Source organism: Dryas octopetala, chromosome 9, assembly GCF_963921425.1.
Source record: "Dryas octopetala chromosome 9, drDryOcto1.1, whole genome shotgun sequence".
Taxonomy (NCBI): Eukaryota; Viridiplantae; Streptophyta; class Magnoliopsida; order Rosales; family Rosaceae; genus Dryas; species Dryas octopetala.
Window position 1 is genome coordinate 8,428,303 of NC_141374.1, and position 23,297 is coordinate 8,451,599.

General features: G+C 35.3%; 3 protein-coding genes, 2 long non-coding RNA genes and 1 other non-coding gene across 7 annotated transcripts; 3 read left to right on the plus strand and 3 right to left on the minus strand.

Moving 5' to 3' along the window:
* Positions 1-5,626: 5,626 nt before the first annotated feature.
* Positions 5,627-8,097, minus strand: LOC147273676 (uncharacterized). Its single transcript, XR_015119655.1, has 4 exons — positions 7,738-8,097; positions 7,535-7,631; positions 6,176-6,280; positions 5,627-5,946 (listed from the first exon to the last, which is right to left on the minus strand). It is a non-coding gene; the product is annotated as an uncharacterized LOC147273676 (long non-coding RNA).
* LOC147273677 (uncharacterized) lies at positions 6,288-6,851 on the plus strand. Its single transcript, XR_015119656.1, has 2 exons — positions 6,288-6,472; positions 6,592-6,851. It is a non-coding gene; the product is annotated as an uncharacterized LOC147273677 (long non-coding RNA).
* Positions 8,098-11,430: 3,333 nt separating the features above from the next.
* Positions 11,431-14,476, plus strand: LOC147273678 (zinc finger BED domain-containing protein RICESLEEPER 2-like). Its single transcript, XM_086228254.1, has 2 exons — positions 11,431-13,747; positions 14,292-14,476. Exons 1-2 carry the CDS (start codon positions 11,431-11,433, stop codon positions 14,474-14,476), a joined length of 2,502 nt encoding a protein of 833 aa, XP_086084380.1.
* A 293-nt stretch (positions 14,477-14,769) lies between these two features.
* LOC147273679 (uncharacterized) lies at positions 14,770-16,369 on the plus strand. Of its 2 annotated transcripts, none has more exons than XM_086228081.1 (2): positions 14,770-16,098; positions 16,191-16,369. In XM_086228081.1, the coding sequence occupies exon 1, from the start codon at positions 15,180-15,182 to the stop codon at positions 16,056-16,058; it is 879 nt and encodes a 292-aa protein (XP_086084207.1). In that variant the 5' UTR covers positions 14,770-15,179; the 3' UTR covers positions 16,059-16,098; positions 16,191-16,369. The 2 variants fall into 2 exon arrangements, with proteins under 2 accessions (XP_086084207.1, XP_086084208.1); XM_086228082.1 differs by having other exon boundaries at positions 14,770-16,079.
* Positions 14,817-14,889, minus strand: TRNAK-CUU (transfer RNA lysine (anticodon CUU)). Its single transcript has one exon. It is a non-coding gene; the product is annotated as a tRNA-Lys (tRNA).
* A 980-nt stretch (positions 16,370-17,349) lies between the features above and the next one.
* Positions 17,350-22,563, minus strand: GATA26 (GATA transcription factor 26). The gene is made up of 8 exons (XM_086228480.1): positions 22,200-22,563; positions 21,593-21,967; positions 20,194-20,629; positions 19,633-19,705; positions 19,041-19,144; positions 18,486-18,672; positions 18,289-18,400; positions 17,350-17,880 (listed from the first exon to the last, which is right to left on the minus strand). The coding sequence occupies exons 1-8, from the start codon at positions 22,312-22,314 to the stop codon at positions 17,573-17,575; spliced, it is 1,710 nt and encodes a 569-aa protein (XP_086084606.1). The 5' UTR covers positions 22,315-22,563; the 3' UTR covers positions 17,350-17,572.
* Between the last annotated feature and the right edge of the window lie 734 nt (positions 22,564-23,297).

Here is a 23,297-nt window from a genome sequence, read left to right on the forward strand (position 1 = left end):
TCCACATTCTCATAGTGGAAATTATTTTGTAGGCTCCAATCCAAAGAAAACTTATGCAAATATGTTAAGTTTTCAATTAAAACAAAGGTTTTTTTTGCACTAATATTACCCATACTATAAGGGGTGAGCACAATACCGTATTTGTGCACACGGTTGGGGTCGGTTTAGTTACCGAATAGCCAGGCCCAAACCGACTATCGACCGATCATGGTCGGAATGGGCAAACTTCTTACCGCCATCGACATCGATATTGTCGGTTACTGACTGCTTCGGTTTCAGTAGTTGTCAGTCGGTTTCGTCGCATGCACAAACTCCTCTTCGCCAAGAGACTCTCTTTCTCTTGCTCGCGCATGCATGCACAGTCGGTGGCGACTCCACCTTCGCCGGCCTCCATTTACAACACACAGCAGCCCCTAGAAGAGGAGAAGAAGAAGAAGAAGAAGAAGAAGAAGAGATGGTGGATGTTATGGGATGGTGGTTCCTGGTGGTTCATATATGGTCTAATTTTTTCTCAATAAAATATTTTCAGGTTTCCTTGGTCCTCAGAGGTGCAAATGACTATATGCTTGATGAGATGGAGAGAGCTCTTCATGATACTTTATCTATTGTCAAGAGGACCCTACAATCGAACACGCTAAATTTTGGCACTTCCTTATTGCTTTCTTAAGTATTTTAAATGAGTTGATGAGCTTGTCTTGTAAATGGTGTGCATTGCTTGGTCAGTTGTTTAAGTGTGGTGGTAAATTATTAAATTTGTTTCTTTAATAAGTATTATTGTAGGAAATACTTGAAAAATAGTTGTGGTTTGAGTTTTGGTGTTGTTTTTCTTAAACATATTGTCAATTCTTTATCAGTTACTGGAAGGCAGATGCGTTTGTTCCTTTCCTCTTATAGTTGTGCTTGGTTGTTTTAAATGTGTTGATAAATTTTTGGATTTGTTTTCTTAATTATCACTGCACGAATTTGTGAAATATAGTTGAGTTTGAGTTTTGTGTTGTTTTGCTCAAACATGTTGGCAATTCTTTATCAGTAATGGGAAGGCAGATGCTCTAACTAAAAAAAAAAGTAATGGTAGCCTAAGATGCTTATTTTCCCTTGTTGGATTTGATTCTAAGCTTACAAGTAATCTCACACACACAGTGAATGAAAGATACAAGATAAGCACAACAAGCACAAGAGAAGAGAAAAAAATGCAGAGAGAGTTGAGAGAGAGTATTTTCTGGTGTAGTGAAAAATCAGTAAATTTGACCTCACCTTCTCATGATATTTATCAAGTTACATAAAGTACCTTAACACACAAATATCTTGTGAAAGTGATCTCAGCCATCTAAGTGTGCTTGAGTGTCCAACCATCCAAAATATAAGTCTTAACAACTAAGAAATAGCATAAACCAAAAATGCAGTAAAATTCTGTCCATTAAAGCTCGAGCTTCGTTCAGCATAGATTTTAGGAGCTTGAGCTTTATTCACCAGAAACATGTCTTGGACACTGTTTGACAGAGACATTAATTTCATCACTCCCCCTTAATGTCTAACTGTTGAACACCTAAGAGTTCTAAACTAAATCGTCTTATCCACTATTTGCCATTAATCAGTTCTTTTGTCATTACTGAGGAATGAATTCTGCATGCTAATTATTTATCAAAAGAAATAATTCTAGACTCTAATCTGATTTCAGTAAATTATTCTCCTGAATAGAAGTCATGTACAATTTAGTCATCACCTAGTATCTTGGATTAGCTTTTGCTTCTGGTTGCTTTTATGAAAATTCAAATTTGGAAAACTGATGGTGAAGGGAAGCAGCTTGAGCTTGTATCTATAGTATATGGGTTAGAAAATCAAATTTTTGGGAGTATGAAAGAACATTTTTGTTATCTTTCTGGCTGCATTGAGTTTGCATGATTCATGTATGTGCATGTTGAGCCCATTTGATCATTAGGGTCTAAATATTGATATCTTTGTTATTATAAATACATATAGGCTTAGTTTGTGGAGTAAAACACCGATGGTTTTCTTATCAATTGAATGGTTGATTTGGTGCAACTCTCACATGGTCCTTGACAGCGTTACTTTGCTGAGCTTGTATTGCGGCATCTAATGGATTACTATGGCTGTTTATTTGATTTGTTTTAATAGAATTCTGTTAGTATTTTTCATATATCCTTTTCAATCATGTGCATGAGAACTTGAATTGTATAATATTAATGGAAAGAAAAAGAAAAAATATATATATTTCACTACCAAGGTTGGTGTCATGGTTTCATTTTGATTTCAATGTTATTTGTATGCCTAATTCATTGTTATATTGACAATACAGACAGTACCTTGCTAGTTGCTACAACATTAGGATCTCGTGAGCAGTTGGCAATTGCAGAGTTTGCTGAGGCTTTGGTTCTAAATTTCTCGATGCATGTTGTATCTCCCTTGTCTTCTGCTATTGTCCTCTGTTCTAACTTCTTTTTTATTTCCATCCTCCTCTTTGTTTATGTGTCTGTATATTTAAATTTTTATGGCATTCTGATTATACTTGCACAGAAGCAATAGGCTTAACTTGTATGACAATATGATAATAATATTCTATACCTTGGATGCATACTTATTACGATATTACGATATTGGCCCACAATTCATTATAGATATTACGATATTGGCCTTGAAGGCCCAAAGACAACCTAACAGCTACACACATAAAGTAGAAGCATAAATTACATGGCCCATGAGCAGCAATTGCTCCTCTCGCCTCCTTCTTGCGTTGTCAATCTAGACTAATGTCAATCTAGATTTGTCCCATTGAGACTTTAAATCTTGATCGAACCAAATTATAAGCCATTGATCATCATCATAAACATTTACAATACTCTTGCCATGCAAACCATTACAAGTGAGATTTAGGTATTACATTAAAGTATTGGAAAGCCAACCCCTTTAGAAAATTCAGTCCATTCTCAATTCTTTTAGATAATTAATTTATTCCCTTTTAGAAACCGATTGACTTATTCAAACATATATCCTCAAATTTGCAAACTAATTAATAAGAATGCATTGCCATTGACTCCAAGTCTAGCTGTTAAGGCCAACTAAGCTTTGTCCCACGAAGCTAGGCTTTAAGCCTTGAATCAGATTATAAGGCAATTCATCATTACTACAAACATTCTAGTCAAGTTAACCATAGAGTCTTCAGTCTTGCAAAGCCAATCCTCTTAGGAAATTTCCATTCTTAAAACTTATTTTTGGGTGCACAAAAATTAGATCATGCCATTTTAATTTTAATTTTTGATGGAAACACCCGTTTTCCTATACTATCTTGAGAAACTTTAAGCCATTCATAAAGTTTAGCAAAAATTAGTTAGATTTTACACAGAATTTTTTTTGGAGTTGAAATTACACATAATTTCAATCATATTTGTGCACACATTTGTGTTTTATTACACTTGCTTTTCTTTTTAACTTAGATTTACTCACCCTGACCATCTATGTGGATGAAGCAAATTGGAATAAGAGGAGAGGCCTAGGACCCTTATAAGAACTTACAAAGACTATACTCTTTCAATGTGGGATAATGCACTCCACATTTTCACACGCTCCGCATGTGTGGCGTCACTTAAGCTAAACATGTGGACCATTCATATTAGGTGATGTGGAGCATATGTGGCCAGTCGACCTAAGACATGTGGTGAACCTACTCTGACATTATAAAGGAAATTGGAGCATTTAATCCAAAATCAATTGACAATAGAATGAGAGTCCCAAGACCCTTATAAGTACTTAAAAAAAATTTATTTTTTTAATGTGCAACAACACACTCAACATTCTCATAGTGGAAAGAAAACTCATTGTGTTCGTAGGCTCCAATCCAAACAAAATTTATGCAAATATGTCAACTTTGCAGTTAAAACAATTAATGAAAGAAGAATAATTACAGAGCAGGATGAAGTTGATGAAGACCCGATGACTCATGAACAATTAACCCCTAGCTTGTTTCTAAGAAATCAGCCTAATCCCTTTAATCTAGCTACGATCAAGAAATTCTCAACAATTAAGCTACGTTTTCTTACTGGTAATAGTAGAAACAAGCTTGAAATAATAGATATTTTGATGAAGCAATCCAAGGCTTAAAAGAAATGTTTGAGAGATCTATTGTTCTTGATTCAAGCATCTTAATTTTGGCATTTATTTCCACACACCTCATGCCTCAAAGTTTTTGATAGGACATGTAGAAAAATATGTGAATACAGAGTCAAGCTTATCAGTATGCCCACAAATCACAATTTATGAAGGTGTCATGATTGTGAAGTTGTGGTCTATGGAATTATGGAAAGTTGTAAAATAATATTGTATAAGCAAAGCCTTTATGTATTCGACCAAAAAAAAAAAAAAGCCTTTATGTATGACCAAAACTCATGCTGATTTTTAGGGGTGGGCATAATAACCGACGCACCGAAAAACCGAACCAAACCCACCGTAAAAAAACCGAAAAAAAACCGAGTTGACCGAAAAGTCAACACCGTAAGAAAAAACCGAACCAAACCGTATATGGACGGTTTCGGTTTCGGTTTTATGCCCATTTAACCCGAACCAAACCAAACCAAACCGAGTAATTTTTAAAAAATATAATTATATATTTTTATACACGTTTTATACATTTTTGTTCACATTTTCTACATTTTTATCCACATTTTTTACACATTTTATACATTTTTATTTTAGACCCTAAAATATATTTTATATAACCCTATGAGTTTAATATTATATATATAATAATGTTTTGGTATATAATTTTAGTTATATCTTATATAATAAAATTAGTGTATTCTATTTCTATACTATAGTCTATAGTCTATATAATAATGTTTTATGCATATAGAGTTATATATAAACTTAGTATATAACTATATAGTTAGTAACTTAGTATAGTTAGTTATATATAACTATATAGTTAATAACTTAGTATATAGTTGTATACATACTACAATAGTTATATATAACTATATAAGTAATATAGAGTTATATATAAACTTAGTATATAACTATATAGTTAGTAACTTAGTATAGTTAGTTATATATAACTATATAGTTAATAACTTAGTATATAGTTGTATACATACTACAATAGTTATATATAACTATATAAGTAATATATAATTATAGTAGTATACTAGTATATACTATAGTAGTATATAGTTATATATATACTATACTCATTACTCTATAGTAGTTATATATAGGGCTGCCCATCGGTCGGATCGAATCGGTAAATGGCCTTACCGATTCGATTACCAACATTTTCGGTAATTCAATTTGGATGCCGATTACCAAATCGATTTTTTCGGTAATCGGTAATTTTCGGATACTTCAATTTTCGGTAATTTTCGGTATTTTCGGTATTTTGGTAAACAATGTTCATTATAGCTTACAGCAGAAAAAAAAAATTATAAACAAAAAAATCCAAGCCTTTTAGGCCTTTTCCCTGCGCACACACACACACACATTACACAACCAGCAAGACATATCAGCATTAAGAATCCAATATAACAATTAGCATTAAGAATCCAATCAATTATATATATATATTAAATTATTAATATTACAATTAGATTACACAACCAGCACAAACAACCAGCAAGCATATCAGCATATCCAAAGATCAAATTATCAAGTATATCAGTATATCAGTATATCCAAAAATCAAATTATCACATATCCAAAGATCAAATTATCAAGTATCAACTATTGAGATTATAAACTATTAAAAAAACCCAAATTAACCCAAATTAACTAGAATAATCCAGAAATTACAATAAACCCAAATTAATAAGAACAAAGTTTACAATTCAGAAAATAAACTACTAAATAAAATATTGAAGATCACTCTCTAAACTTCAAGGTCAAGGCTTCAAGACCTGGGGCTGCAGCATATCAACTTCCCAGGGGTGCTTATGTAATTTGCTGAAATATGAAGAGACAAGATTTGAGTGTATAAAAAGTAACCACTGTGCTGATAAGAACATAAATAAATAATGATACATATGAATGAAAAATTGTAATAATGTATGGATTAGTTATTTTTCCATTCTGTTAGGGACTGGAAAACATATTATTATTTGTAAATTGTGATTATCCTATTAATAATGCTAATTAAAATGAGCATTTCCTGTTGGATAGACTTTTCACTAACCTCGCTTACTCTTCTTCGAATTGCAGCATCAATACATTTGATGACCCTTTCCTTCTCTCCTTCAGTATCAAGGGTGCAACCATCCATGTGACGAATAAAATACTCCTTCAATTAATTATATGCATCATTGATCAGTTAGTTTAATCAAATCTTCAAGGGGTTTCAAGACATCTGAATTAAATGGAATAATGGTTTCTGTATCTCATATCTTTTGAAAGAAACCATAACTACTGCTTCAAACAGAAAATTAATTAACTAGATACTTAGCAATATAGGACACATGAAAGGATCACACAAGTAAGTAGATATTCAAACATGTTATGGTGGAAAAATTTATTGCCTCAAAATCAGATAATGTTATGCAATAACTGAGGAAAATGTGATGTGTACTTAATGATATATACTACTCCCTGCAGGGTTGCATTTGGTTTTGACAAGGGAACTGTGATGATTAAAATGAATGCTTCTCATACTTGGGATTCTGTGGACCTCTAAGCTTAGAAGGAAAATTTGAAGGAATAAAGGCATCTCATGCTGCAATTTATAGTGTCTGCTATGAAGGGGTAGAATAATGGAATGATTAATTTCACCTAAGCCTTGTTGCTACTGCTATTAACCTATTACTGTTGTATGATATGAACTATAAGTGGCCAATACAAATTTATCTTTGTGTATTTGTAGTGTTTCCCAGGAGGAACAAATTGTAAGGATCAGTAGACTAATTTCTAATGGATTGTATTATGTGTGCTCTTTATCAAATTATACTGGCCCATGGTGAATATAGTAAATCGAGTATATATATACATCTTTCAACTGCAAATTCCCTGCAATAAACCCTATAACATCACCCAAGCAAAGTAGTTTTCTTTGATGACACAAAATTGATCTGCAAAAGCATTTTTCTTTTTGTTTATAAATGAACCAAGTAAAATTGAATATGCAGAAATTCATGCTGAAAGTTCCTACACTTAGAATTTTCATAAGCAATTTCCTGCAGTGGATATGAAAATTCATAAGCAATTTCACTTGTGGCCCTGCTTTGGCAATTATATTCAAAATCTCAATTTTTTATCTCCATGTCAATCTTTCAAATACAACCTGAAATCTAAATGGTCTCTCTACCAGAAGTTTCAAAAACTAGATTAGCACTCTCCAATATATTAAAAGCCAGATCTAAATGGTATATGAATGAATCTCACAGAATATTTACCAATGCACAATCTTGTCCACCATATATTTCAGAAGGGAATCAGAATTAGATATGCAAATCTGAACTAACATTCATCTTGTGGCAGATAGATATGCAATAAATATTGTAACTTTAGCATACATAGTTCAGTCAAGAAATTTATTAGATACCAGATTACATTGGTGAACAGACTTCATTGATCATCAGGGTATCACTTCAACATGTCTTGGCTTCAGGTTAAATTGCTGCAAGTGACTGTTTCTGAGCCTGCGTAAATTAGTACAAAATCCAAATATTAATTCATAAACAAGATAAAGAGATTGACAGATGAATAAAACTACAAAATCAAATGTAAACAAATCGAAGCTATAACCTGGGTGATAGAGACAGAGTGTATGGTTTCTGGGAGATCGAAACTCGGTGAGAGAGAGAGAGAGTCTGAGTGAGTTTCTGATTTCTGCGTTTTTGGTGAGACTCTCTCGAAGGCGGCGAGAGAGAGGCGAAGGCGAGGGGAAGAGAGAGGCGAAGGCGAGGGCGAGAGAGAGGCGAAGGCGAGGCGAGAGAGGCGAAGGCGAGGCGAGAGAGAGGCGAAGGCGAGGGTGAAGGCGGCGACTCGGCGAGAGAGGGTCTGAGTGAGAGAGAGGCGAAGGCGAGGCGAGAGAGAGGCGAAGGCGAGGCGAGAGAGGGTCTGAGTGAGGCTAGGCGGCTAGGGTTATCTATTTTGAGTTCTGAATCGAGAGCGTTCACTGATTTGTGTTTGTGTTTTAGACTTTTAGTGATTTTCTATTTTTTTTTTTTTTTTGACCAAAGTTATTTTCTGTTTTAGTTTGAAATTTCTAATTGTTTAGAACTTTAGGGTATTAACTATTAAGTATTAACTAGTTTAATAAAAACCTTATACATCACTTACATATTTACTTATTTAGTTATTTAACTTATTTACATATGTTTTAAACTTTTAATTATTATGTGTTTTATAATTTATATAAAACATATATATAATTTATATACATAATTAGATATATATTGACCCTATAATAATCTTAATAGATTTCATATAAAAACTAATTAAAAATACCCTAAACCCTAAACCCTATACCCTATATGGCTATAGCCACTATACCATATACCATACCCTATACTCTATAGTCCTATACTCATATACCATATACCATATCCCATATATATTAGTAATTTAGTATACTATAATCCTATACTAGTATACCACTATACCCTATATCTTATGCAAGTATATTATATAGTATATACCCTATAGTCTATACTAATATACTTCATAAGTCTACAGTCTATACCCTATATAGCTATACAGCCTATACCATATATGGATATACCTTATAAGTTATAAGTTTATAACTATAATATATAGTTTTATACTTTTAGTATATATAGTTTATACTATATAACTATACAAAGTTTACAAACTATATAAAGTTATAAACTACATATATAAACTATATACTATATAAATTATAAATTATAAATTATAAACTATAAACTATATACTAAGCAAATTAATGTCCCAATTGGGTATAAGAATAACTGAAAGTCTAAAACTATATACTAATTAGTAATATTATTATATAGGTATAAGCAAAGATATAAGCAAATATATTATAGGTATAAGCAACTATATACTAATTAGTAATATTATTATATAGGGTATAGGTATAAGCAAGTATATGATATAATATTACTATAACTATAACTGAAAGTCTAAAACTATATACTAATTAGTAATATTATTATGTAGTTTATAGTTTATGATTTATCTCATATAAACTATATACTAATTAGTAATATTATTATATAGGGTATAAGTATAACTGAAATTATATATTAAAACATTATTATATAAGTTGTTTATACTTTGTACTATATACTATATAGAGTTATAAATTATATACTATATAAAGTTAGTAAAGTTATAAACTATATATTTATATAAACTATATGGTATTATAAACTATGTACTATATAAACATAAACTATAAACTATATAAACTATATACTAAGCATATTAATGTAATAATAATACATATAAATATATATAACCATATACTAACCATATTAAATCATTAATGTAATAATATTACATATAAATATATATAACTAAATTTCGGTAATTGTTTCGGATTTTTCGGTATATATTTCGGTTTTTTCGGTAATAATCGATTCGGTTGCTTTCGGTCATAATTTTCGGTAATCGGTCGGTTTACCAACTTTTTTCGGTTTTTACCAAAACCAAACCAACTTTTTCGGTAATTTTTTTGTTTCGGATTTTCGATTTTCGGCATGTTAAAATCGATTTACCAAACCAAAAAATTTCGATCGGTAGTCGGTCGGTTCGGTAAATACCAAACCAATGGGCAGCCCTAGTTATATACTTATATATAATCTTATATATAGTTATAACTTATAACCCAAATTTGCCTAAACCCCAAACGAAACCCCAATCTTTCCAAACCCCAAACGAAACCCCAAATAAAATAAATGAAAAAAACCAAACAAATAGACCAACAAATAGATTATATAATATATATAGTTACAAATTATAATCTTATATTAGATATAACTTATAACTTATAACCCCAATTTGCCAAAACTCCAAATGAAACCCCTACTACCCAAACCCCAAACGAAACCCCAATCTCCCCAAACCCCAAACGAAATGCCAAATAAAATAAATTAAAAAAACCAAACAAATAGACTAACAAATAGATTATATAATATATATAGTTACAGATTATAATCTTATATTAGATATAACCCCAATTTGCCAAAACTCCAAATGAAACCCCAATCTACCCAAACCCCAAATAACTAAAACAGAAAAAATAAAAAAAACCAAACAAATAGAGTAATACATAAATACTGTAATAAACCAAAAATAAAAAGAACAAATTAAAAATCACAAAATCACTTAGAAATCACTCATCACTCATCAGACAATGGCATATCTAAATTAAACTAATTAAATAATTAATAGTGTAAAGTCTGTAATATTAGAATAGAGTCAATACTCAATAAATCAATAGAGCAAAAACAAAAATAAAAAAGGACTAAATCAGTAAATCAATGTTCAGTCAGACATTCACTATCCTACAAAAAAAAAAAAAAAAAGAGACATTCACTCTATTCAAGTCGAACCCTAAAAAAAGAGATTCAGTCATTCACTCTCGAACCCTCTCTCGCGCCGCCGCCCTCTGTCACCGCCCTCTATCTCTCAATCTCAGTCTCTCTCGCGCCACTCTCACTCAGACACTCATCTCCCCCACTCTGTCTCTGTGACTCTCATCAGTCTCTCGCGCCGCCCTCTATCTCTCACAGTCTCAGTATCGAAGGTCGCAGCTTCAAGGTATCGAACCTCTCACGCTCATTTATCTCTCAGTCTCACGCTCATCTGTCTCTCTGTCTCACGCTCATCTGTCTCTTAGTCTCAGTATCGAAGGTCGCCCCCTATCTCCCAGTCTCACGCTCTCTCAGTCTCTCACCTTTCATGATCTCATCTCTCACTCTCTCAGCCTCGAAGGTCGCAGCTTCAATGTATGTCCTCTCACACTCTCATCTCTTGTCTCTCATTTCTGTCTCTCATCTCTCACTGGTTACTGGTTAGCATGAATGAATAAATTGATTTGCGGATTCACTGGTTAGGGTTCGAATTAGGGTTTTTCATTAGGGATTTAAGTGTTAAATGTTAATTGTGCATTTGATAATAAGTTATTGAGTTTAATTTAAGGGTTTATTAGATTTGAGTACTTTGATAAGATTAATGTTTATTGTTTAATAGAAACTAGCTTGATAGTTGATACCAGTGGGCATTTCGCATTTGAATGAATTTCTTGGGCATTTATTGTATTTTTTCTTGTTCCCAAACTTCCAATGTTAGAACCAGTGGGCATGTTAGTTGGAGATGCACTGTTAATTGGACATGTACTTGTAAATTTGTAATTTAGTTTATGGCATTTATGATGTGAATTGGGTCTGAATTTGTAATTTAGTTAACATCAACTTGTTTTGTTTTTTTTTTTTAAGGGTTTAGGCAGTTATGGAACCCCAATCAGAAGTCCCTAGCCAGCCTAGCCATGCATCCTCTACTGCATCTGCAGCTTCCCCAACAGCAACAGCAACACCAACACCAACATCAACACCAACATCAGCACCAACACCAACACCACCATCACCATCAACTCAAGCTGGCTGCCCACCTGCCCCAACTAGTGGCCATCCACCACTGCCTCCTATTGGTCCCAGAAAGCCAGTTAAGGACAAGTCCGAGGTATGGGATCATTTTGATAGATATGATTATGTAACAGAAGTTACTAAGGTAGGTGGGACTAAAGGGCAGGTTATTAAGAAAAGAGCTAGGTGCAAGTACTGCCCTGCTCACTATGCTGCAGACCCTGTTATAAATGGGACTTCAACACTTAAGAAACACATAGAGCATCAGTGTAAAGCCTATCCAGGGAGGTTACAAGATAAGAGGCAAAAGACATTGTCTTTTGACCAAACAGTAGGTAACTTAGTGTCTAGGGGGTGTACTAAGGATGACTGCCTGAAAGCTTGTATAGAAATGGTTATTATTGATGAGTTACCATTTAGTTTCGTTGAAGGAAAAGGGTTTAGGAGATTCTGTGAGGTTGTATGTCCTTTTTTCCAAATCCCATCTCGTAGGACACTTGTGAGGCATTTCATCTCTATGTACAAAGAGATGAAATTGCAATTGAAAACCGAGTTAGCACCCCATAGGGTATGTCTCACAACAGATACTTGGACAAGCTGCCAGAATATAAACTATATGGTGATTACTGCACATTTCATAGATAATGATTGGAAGATGCACAAAAGGGTTTTGAATTTTAGTGTCGTAGCTAACCACAAGGGGAATTCAATAGGTAAACTTTTAGAGACATGTTTGCTAGAATGGGGAGTTGAGAAGGTTTTAACCATCACAGCAGATAATGCCACTACAAACACAGTGGCAATTGATTACTTAAGAAATAAAATGAAGCATTGGACAAATTCTAAGATAGTTTTAGGTGGAAAGTACCTGCATGTGAGGTGTTGTGCTCACATTGTCAATTTGATAGTTGGGGATGGATTGAAAAAGTTAGAGAAGTCAATATTGGCAATTAGGAATGCTGTTAAGTATGTGAGATCCTCTCCTCAAAGGTTGTCAAACTTCAAGGCTTGTGTGGTGAAGGAGAAAATAGAGTGTAAGGGTCTAGTGGTGTTGGATGTCCCAACTAGATGGAATTCCACCTATTTGATGTTGAGTGCAGCTCTACAGTTTGAAAAGGCATTTGAGAGACTTGGGGATGAAGATGAGAGTGCTTATTCTAGTTGGTTTGGTGAAGAGGAAGAAGGAATGATAGCATCTGCTAATTCTAGAAAAAGGGTAGGACCACCCAAGAGTCAAGATTGGCACAATGCCACTGTCTTTGTACAGTTTTTGAAGGTCTTTTATGACATGACTTTGAAGATGAGTGTGTCTTTGACACCTGCTGTCCATGAAACTTTTCATGACTTAATTTCCATTGAAGAGGAAATTAAGTGTTTGTTTAAGGATGAGGATATGGTTTTAGGTGATGAGAGTGTTGAAGAATCTGAAGCTCAAATGGTCCTTAATGATATGGCACATGGGATGAAGAAAAAATTTGAGAAGTATTGGGGTGATTTGGACAAGATAAACCAGTTGTTGATGGCAGCACTTGTGCTTGACCCTCGATACAAGTTGAGAAATTTGGCACATGTGTTGCAAACCTATTGTTTAGAGCCAGATAATGCTGCTAAGAAGAAAAATGAGATCAAAGCTTTGCTAGTTAAAATGTTTGAAGAATATGCAACCCCAAAACCCCAAATCTCAAGCTCTAGTGTAAGTAATGTCACTAGTCCTACTACTTCAAGTACTTCCAGTGCTACTGCTACCAATAGGACAGTTCCTATGGAGGTTAGAGGGGGAAGAAAGAGGCATGCAATGACTAGGGCATGGATGGAAGAAGCTGCAGCAAGCAATATGGTTGTTTTGGAGCATGAAGTTGATAGGTATGTCAATGATCCTATTGAAAAAATGGATCCAGACATAGAATTTGATATCCTCAAATGGTGGAAGCACAATGGGGTTAAATATCCTGTATTGGCAGCAATTGCAAAGGATGTCCTTGCAATTCCAGTATCCACAGTGGCTTCTGAGGCTTGCTTTAGTACTGGGGGGAGGGTTGTGAATCCATTTCGAGCCTCTTTGACTCCAGAAATGGTGGAAGCCTTAATCTGTTGTCAAAATTGGCTCAGGTCAGATGACATATCCAATCTTCAATATGAACCAACCATTGAAGAAATGGAGTTTTATGAATCATTTCAAGCAGGTACTGCCCTGAATTTACTTATTTAGTCTAACTTGTGTACTGGTTTTTTTTTCATTTTGGCTTAACTTGTGCACTTGGTTTTTTTTTTTTAACAGAATTCATGAGCTCATCCTCTTCCAATAAAACTGCCCCTGCAACTTCTCATTGACTCAGTGTTAAAGAACTTAAAGTGTAAGTGAAATACCAAAATTTGATTTATATGTGGTCTTTATCTCTTTTGTATGTGATCTGGTTTTTTATGTGAATCCGATGTTGTTTTGTTACTTTTGTATGTGATCTGATTTTGGATTGTCTTCATCTCCTGTTTTTTATTTTTTGTATGTGAAACTAGGGGCATTATGTACTTGGATTTTGGAATGTGTGAGCCTTGGCTGATGGCAGATGGTGCAGTTCATGGTGCAGAGTCTTTTTGGTTCTCTACTGCAGCATAATGCCATTAATAAATGATAGTTGGCATGTTTTGATATATTTAAATTGTAATTTGGTCATATAATAGATGCCTATCTAGTTTCTATTGCTTTAAGTTTTGGTCAAATTTGCACAGCTATCATTGATGGGATCCCAACTGGCTATTTTACTTGGGCCGGCACTCAACATTACAAATCCCTCAGTCTGGCTTCTGATTGCTTCAAAATGATGCCAAGCAATATTTGTTTATTGGGCCACTGCAGACGTGGGGCAGGTCATGGTGCAGGTCATGGTGCAAGCTTACAGCTGCTGGCAGCCTGACATAAATAATTAGATGTTAATATGATGACTAATGACTTGGTGTAATTTAACTTGTTATTTTTTTGGTTGGCCTGTAATACCTAAAGAAATTAAGAAAGCAGGATGTATTTATTTTAAAACCGTGCATGCACCGAACCAGACCGTTTTTGCAATGGTCTGGTTTGGTTTGGTTTTTTTTTAATTTGTTCGGTTTACAACACCGAACCACACCGAGAAAGCATCTATGGCGCGGTGCATGGTTCTCGGGGTGAAGTGAGCCGAACCACACCGTGCCCACCCCTACTGATTTTTGCACTAAATTTGGGATTAAACTGAAAAACATATAAACAAAATAAAATTGCGCCCACCGTGGGGCTCGAACCCACGACCACAAGGTTAAGAGCCTTGCGCTCTACCAACTGAGCTAGACGGGCTTGTTGCTTATAGACTCAGTAAACATTTATTTACTCGTATCACGTTTGAAAATCGTAAGGCCCGCCATTATTTTCCTTTTTTATTTTGTTGAAAGTTGAAACTTTGAAGAATTGAACACCCGCCTAAATCCAAATTCATGACTCATCATCCACCGTTGATTACAAAATGGGCGGGAATCTCCCAAACCCCAAAAAAGAATTAAATTAATTGAATAAAAATAACAATATCCCAACCCCTTTTAAAGGAAAATTTCAACAAGCAATAGCAGCGAGGAGACCACTAGGATCTCATGGACGACGGCGACCACTACGAGGAGAACGACTCGTCGTCTGAGTGCAGCAGCTACGACGGCATTCCGGTGGCGTCCACCGGAATCGTCATGCTCTCGCTGCCCGATACCTCGGAGGAAGAGGAAGGAGATAACAACGACGACGGCGACAACAACAACAACAACAGCGCTCCCGACGTGTTCCAGACCCCACCTGAATACTCGCATCCGGGAACCTCCGATGAGGATCGTACGTACGAGGACGTCGGAGACGGGCGCGGCATAATCGTGGCCGTCGGCGGCGGTGGTGGTACGGACGCGGTGGATTTGGGGCGGGACGCGGAGCTAGGGTTTTCGGAGGTGGAGCTCATGGAATTCAAGGTTTTGAAGAGGGAATTGTCTCCGGGAGGCGGTTCAGCCGTGTCGCCGTTGAAGAAATTGAGGATTTGTCCGCGCGATTCGGAGTCTGAGGGAGAGAGTCCGTGCAATCTCAGCTCTGGTTCCCGCCAAAGTCTTGAAATTGACGGCTGTGGTGATGCGAAATTGGGGGAGGAAGAAGGGTCGGCGAAGAGGAAGCTGGAGTTTTTGGACAACGAGAGTGACGATGCTACTACTGAAGAAGACGGCAGCGTTTTGGGGGTGGAGGATGAGGATGAGGAAGGGTTTGGAAGTGGTGCAAATGATGATACTAGTTATAGCTGTGGATGGCAGCCGCGGGCGCTGCCTCGATCGATTGGTGGGCAGGCGGAGTTGAATGTGAAGTGTGGTGAGGGGCACAAAAAGTTTAGTAATTTATTGAATAATGTGGTGAAGCTTCTGAAAGAAAGATCTGGTGATGGTGATGATGGTGTTGAGAATTGTAGTTTTTTGGAGATATATAGGCGACGAGGCATGACATGAAGAGGGGTTCTGATTTGGAGGGTATGAAGAACAAGTGCTGGTATGAATTTTTGGCATGGTGGATTGGATTTGATGGGTTTTGGATGTAATTACTTTTGGGGGAGTACTGAGGCCATTTCTGTGTTTTGGCAGGTGGGTGTGGGTCAATTTTGAAGAGCAGCAGCAGCTAAAGCAACTCAGCTTGGAGGACTCTTGGGCTTTGAAGAACTTGGAGTTTCATGGGCTGCTTTTTGTAAGTTAAAAATTCGGGTTTTGGAAAAATGTTTAATTTTGTATAGACAACTCTTGCTTGTGATTTTCAATGCCTTACGTCACCTTATCCTTATGTTAATAATGTACTGCATGTATCTCTCACCTTGGCTTTCTTTTAAATTCTAGCGGTTTTTTGTTTATTTAAGTTTCATAATTTTCGTGGTAAAAGAAAATTTTCTAATTTTGAAAATGTACCTTTTGAAAGAAATTGAAATACTTTAAATATGCACGGTTTTTATTATTCTTGTATAAACAATGTTTGTTTTTATATGGATTGATGCAATATAATAAATCCATTTCTTAATGATGTAAAGGAAATGAATGTTGTTTAAAAAAAATTCACATGGATAAGCATGCCTGCTGTGATATTTTGCATGGAAAAGATTTTCTGCACCAGTGAACCCTACAAATAGAATCAAGATTAGCAACTAGCCATTTTCATGTTCATACTTGGCCATGCCATGATCTACACACTCGAGTTGTTCAGAAGTTCATGTTATTAAAAACCATCAATTGCCATATCAACATCTCTTGAATGTACTTACCAATAAAAACATATCTTTGAATGCAATAATGGCAATCTCATTATATTCCTTTTTCCTTAAACAAATAAAAAGGATCTCAGAGTTTATCAAATTTTTAAAGTTGTGTGGGAGTAGTTGATGACACACATGCCCATAATGGAGGGTGCAAGTCTGTAAGACCTTAAATTTTTCTGGCGGCTGTCACAACTTTTATAGCTTGTTTTGGAAGATAGTTATAAATGAACAAATTTTATCATAGTATCAAAGTAGGAGATCTTGAGTTCGAATCCCGACATATAAGCCCTCCCGATAAGTTAAATTCCAAGTGTTACACAAGGAAAATAGTAATTGCACACACGGTGTAACAGTTTTAACGGTTTAGAAACAGTCCAGAACCAAATGGCATATAAAGGCAGGCTAAATGTCAACTCCTTTTCACATGCATCCTGCAGAGTTGTTTTTCTCTTACCTCTCCCCCCTTTTTCCCAATTAGCAACATTAATAAGCAACAAACATGCCACCAAAAGAGTATCTGACTTATTATGAAAGACAAACTAGTATTCATACAAAATTATGGAACTTACCAGTTGTGCAATATAAGCTTATATTACAACCTGTTGTCAACCTATACAAAAAGCCCACCAACTTCATCCCTTAAAAGAGTTCCAGGTTCAAAAAGGTAAAGGAAAAGGAAGAGCAACCATCAAACCTCATTCACTTGACATTTTGACATATTTGTCAGGGATGGAGTAGATGTGGGTATACTGAGCTACTACTAGTGCTTGCCTGTTGGGCACCAAAACTCATTGCTGGGTGAAGAAGCTCTGCTTGTGGGAAAGATCCATTGGATGGCACATCCAGCAGCAGATCCTGATCAGAACTTTCTTCAAAATTGATAGAATCCATCATGAGAGAGCTACCATCAGAAGGCAAAGCAAATAGACTTCTTGGACTAAAGCAAGAACCATCATAGTCTATGAGATCCTTGTTTTCATAGCTACCCTTCATGATTATCCTTTTGGGGCTCTTCATCATAATCTTTACTTCTGAAGATGCAAGATGATAGTTAAGACTTAAGACTGATTCCAATGTGGATTAAATGTAGAATTATTTCAAAAAATGATTAAACTTCCATGTAAAGGTCAAGTGGTAAAGTTGCTTAGTATTTTAGTATAGATTTTGAAGTTCCCGAGCCAAAATTTGCAGTGAAAATGATTGCTTTTAGCCCCTTCAATTGTATTAGTAAAATTTCATTATCACAATGCAAAGGATTGGCCTCATCTTTTGAAAGCACTCATGGCAATACATACAAGGACAGAGAGTAAAAATAATGTTATGACAATCAGAAATTCATTATCATTTTATCCTTTGTAATGTTTCTGTTTCATAAGGAATATACTGGAAGAAACTCCACCATTCTACCACATACAAGCAAAAGATAATTTTTAGCTAACCTGGAAAACTTTGACTGTCGCTGTCCCGCAGTCTCTTGACATGTCGGAAATTAATAGATGCCATGGTGTTGGGTCCAGGAACAACAGACTTTCCAGGGCTAGTATTACATTTCTGAAGTAAAAAATAAATAGCAACTATTTTAGATTCACTTTTGAAAACTTTTCTAATGATATTCAAATTTTAGAATAGCTCAAACCTTGATAAGATGATAGCGTTCAACCCATTTGGGTTTTGAAGAATTGGATAATGCAAGCCTTTTCAAAGTCTTGCAGTCTTCAGTTTTTGCCCCTGGGAAGGAGATGTCAAAGACCCCTTCTGCAAGCAGTTGCTGAAAGGAAGTTAAGTTCTCCCTGAATTGAGGGCCATCAAACATGCTTTTGAGGCTGCACATGCAAAAACAAACCACCGTGAACATTGCATATCATGTCTAACTTCTGAAATTCTTGTGTAAAGTTAGAATTGAGAGCTAATGTGTCCCTGAAAACATACGATACTCACATTCCTAAAGAAATTCTATTGTGTGTTCTTAAGAGCATATGGGATAGTTCATTATACACATTCCTAATATGATGTGTATAATGGGATAGTTCATATCTGCAAGATTCAAAATACCCATGGCATGAATATAACCTATTAAGCTTGCACATAATGATATAATGCTTAAGTAATACAAAACCATCTCGTGAACTAGTTTATGGTTCACTGCCACAGTTGTAAATTTCTCTTAAACATGAATGACAGGGTTTCTAACCTATAAGGAAATTTCACAACATCAACTGGAGGTAGATGCTTCAATAATTGCTGTTGTTCCTCATTTGTCAACTGCCTCGTAAACTCTTCAAAATTTATAATATCCTACACCAAACATGAATTGAAAACTATGTTAAGTACTCAACATTGAAGGAAGAACAAATATTCAAGCAGACCAATTATGAGTGTATTCATATACATGGAATTCCATATCTCTCTGCCCTTGGAGCAACAGTGAATTTGGTAAAAATAGAAGGAAATCATTAAGAAATGAATAATGAACCAAAAAAATATATATAAACTATCAAAACGCATTTACTGTGGGCAGGAGGAAATGTACTTGTAAGTTTACATCCTAAAAATGTCCAGTAAATTAGGATGTTGGGTTGAGTGACAAATTATGCATTCATAGAACAACACATTCTGAAAAACTCAGCTTCGTTAACTTGTTGGAAATCCATGTATAATTTAGGGTCATACAGATGACAAGATAACACAGAATCTTGTCACGAGGCTCATCTCTCTTTAGCAAACATAAAGACATGAAATTTGAAGGAACTTCCTTCTGTTATAACATAAATTTTGCAACTTACATTTAGATCTATATGACACAGTGGTGAGTTATGGTTTCCCAAGATTTGGAAGTTGTCATGCTGAGACTTGTCCCTGCAATTCCAAACTACAAAAGCATTAGTTATGGTGAGAGAAATATGTTTCACTTTTCCTTTCTCCAATGGCATCTGCTACTTTTACCTGCATGCAGGTACTTCATATATATCTTTCTGTATCACAGAAAAAGCAGTATTTGCATCCTGCTACCAGCTACTTAAACTGATCCATGACTTTTAACCACAAGAAAAAAAAAAAAAAATGATCCATGACTCGCATGAGCATTGGATATTTTGTATTCCAAGATATGCATATAACAAAATAGTCTAAATTTTCTTTCTGAGTCCCATTGGAGCTCCATATTCATTTTGGATACAAACACCTATATTGTGCAAACAGTATACCGTGCCTTAGAAATTCTGGAGGTCAAATATGTACAGGACTTCCTAGTTGAGTTGAGCAATGATACTCAGATCTCTCTTTTTGGCATATAATTGACAAGAGTGCATATCAAACTTTAGTTAAAAAGTGCAAGAGATTATTACCTTTTTAGTGCCTCTTGTTGCATCCCTTGTCCTGCAGGGCTATTCATCTTTCCAATCATAGTACTGGTCATATTGAAACCCTTGTTATTGTTATGTACAAGATGGGTTGCAGAATGGGAATAAGCCTCGTTTATATAGCACTGTTTGTTATCAACTGAAAGCGAGCTAGCTTCAGATTCCTCTTCTCGAGCTATTGAACTGGGATGCCTAATGAGAACACTTCCATGTCCTATCTCAACAGAAACCATAGGTGTTTCACTTTCAAAAAGCAGATCCTCTTCAGAAGACCCAGAGAAGTACGAAGAAGACTGTTGTTCGTGTAAAATAGTATATAGATCCTTTGTGAGCTTTTCAACAGAAGATGGCTTTGGACGACTGACACAGGTCCTTTTCCTAGAAGGTACCATTGTGTCCCACACCACTGACTGAGCAGGGCCTGGAAAAAGATCAGTCGAAAGGGTTTAGTATGCATAGTAAGAATTATTTGGGTACTTTATCACCTCCAACTTCTATGTACATTTTGATAGTATGAAGAAAACGTTCTTTATGTAAACTAATGACACAGAACTAAAAGTTTGCATATCAAAAGTTCCAAAGTATTTACGATAATATTGTGCCATGTAAGGAAACAACCATGATTGTACTAGAGCAATAAATGGATCAAATATTATTGCAATAAATGCATCCAGAACTTCTTAAGTTATAGCTAAAGCTTTGATAGAGAAGAAAAAAAGATATATCTCATCAAAACCATTATGGAAGGTCTCAACCTTCATAAATAAAAAACCATTAGCTTGATAAATTATTGATCACTGCATCGTATGAAATGACTTAGATGTGCATAGAAGGCTTGGCAGCCAACAAGCCTGAATAAGAGATTCTGAAAAAGTAGGGGAACTAAGGAAATCATTCGACTTGTAAATATTTTCATTTTTCTTGGTTCAACTAAGACCTGAGGAGGAGGGAGGATCAGAGTTGAACTCTCGCCATGAGTGTGGGGATAAGTGCTCTACCATTGGAGCTATAAACCCCCACAACTTGTCTAATATTATTCTTCAGTCTTTATTTACTTAATTTTTTATAAATCATTCCACTTGCTTCTAACATGAAATGAATATTGTTCTGCAAACTACATTGAGCATGAGTTACCTTCCTTTCTTTTAACATAGAACTACCAACCATTTCCAGGTCCACTTTTCTTCAATTGAAAATGCATCTCCAAATTTCAAACAAGATAAGCCATTTTGACAGGAAGTTCCAGCTCTTTGTTTAGTTAACGTATTGAAACTGTCACTTTCAATTCTAACAACATAAAAGTAGACTCTCTTTTGATGAATGGAAAAAGCAGAGGAAACTTCAAATATCTCTAATTGAATATTGATTGTTGCAAGTATCCAACCTGTCAAATCACTTGCATCTGCACTGCCAAATTGTGCACAGCTCTCAGAGTTAGACACAGCAGACCCAGAACTGGATCTATTACTTGTATCTTCATCAATTACCTTTCGGAAACCATGGGTGTAATAATCAGCAGCAACCCCTCCAACCACCATAGTGTCAGGATTCTGCTTTCTTTTAACCAGTTTCACTTCTTTGTTCTTATTTATAGATATGCTCTTCATCCTGGAAACTCTGTGATCTTCATAATCATCAGGTTCTGCTCGAGCATGTAGAGGGGTATAATTTGCAAGTGTTCCCTTGGTCCTCCATCGAGATCCACATGCATTGCAAAGTACTGGTTTGTCAGGTGGTCCATTGCGCCAAAGGGGGGTGCCTGTGACAATGCTTGGTTGTCAGCAATCAATACACAGAAAATATCCAGAAGAAAAAAAGGCATAAAGCAGATAAACATAATTGAACATGTAGGATCCTTTGGAACTTCCTAATAATCAAATTTTACGTTTGCGATATTACCAATTTACCATTACTAGGACAAATAGCTATACTCACAGACATACATGTTGTCAATTTGATTTATAATGAATCAGGAAATGTCTATCAATGACCTGACAAGAATATCACCACAAAGTCTTGTGCACCAGCATGAATTGGACAGGAGGAAGTAAGTTTTCCAGTTACGTGTAATGGATAATCTAAACAGAGTAGTACACGTTTTAGCATGCAATGATTAAAGTTGTGAGTTCATTCAAAGTTAACATGCCTAATTTTTTCTCTGTACATTAAAAAGAAAGATTACTGGTTGCCACTACTCACAGCATAACTAGGCCAAGGCTTAATTATCATATCCGTTATAATGTGTGATAAAAACAAACACACAGAAAATGCTCTTTAAATAATTTCGTCACAAATGACAGAAAGGGACTACAGATGAATGAAGGCGTTGATATACAGGGCACAACAACAATCAATAGGAGTTGGCATCGTTCTTGAGTTTATATTCAACACCACCATTTGTCTGTGTTTGGTATTAGTGTCCCCAAAATTGACTTAGCTACACAAAATGCTAAGCTACTGTCCTTCCCCTACACTACTGATTATGTGTACGCGGAGAGGAGACACTTTACAAGTATAACAATTACTTGCAGTCACTTCAAAAAGATAATTGTATTTCAGAAACAAAGTGAATGAGATTAACTTTCATTAAGCTGAAGAGAGTTGTTGGAGTTGAAAGTATAAAGAGACAATATTGGAAGTTAAAACCACTACACTTGCAACAAATGCACTACAAACTGAATTCTGAAACTGGAACTGGACCTTTGCTGTTATGACAAAGAATGGTGGCACTTCAACATTTGGATTTGGTTCAAGTTTCTATTAGAATATAGATTATTTTTTTGGGAATGCAATTAAACAGTTTCAAGGTTTGAGCTTCAGAACAAGTAGCACTCAATTATATTGACTTAAAATCAAGAGTGTATGGAAAAACATTTTCAAACGAATACATGGGAAGCTTTTACTAAACTCTGATTAAGAACAAGAACAATGGGATAAAATATGACTAGAGAACACTAAGAAAGCGCAAGAGAAACAGTCCAATTACACCCAGTGGCAAAACGGTTCACATCAAATATGGGAAAGAACACTCTCATTAACTTATGGAAGGGATGAAAGAGCTGAAACACAGACATTGCAAAACGCAATTT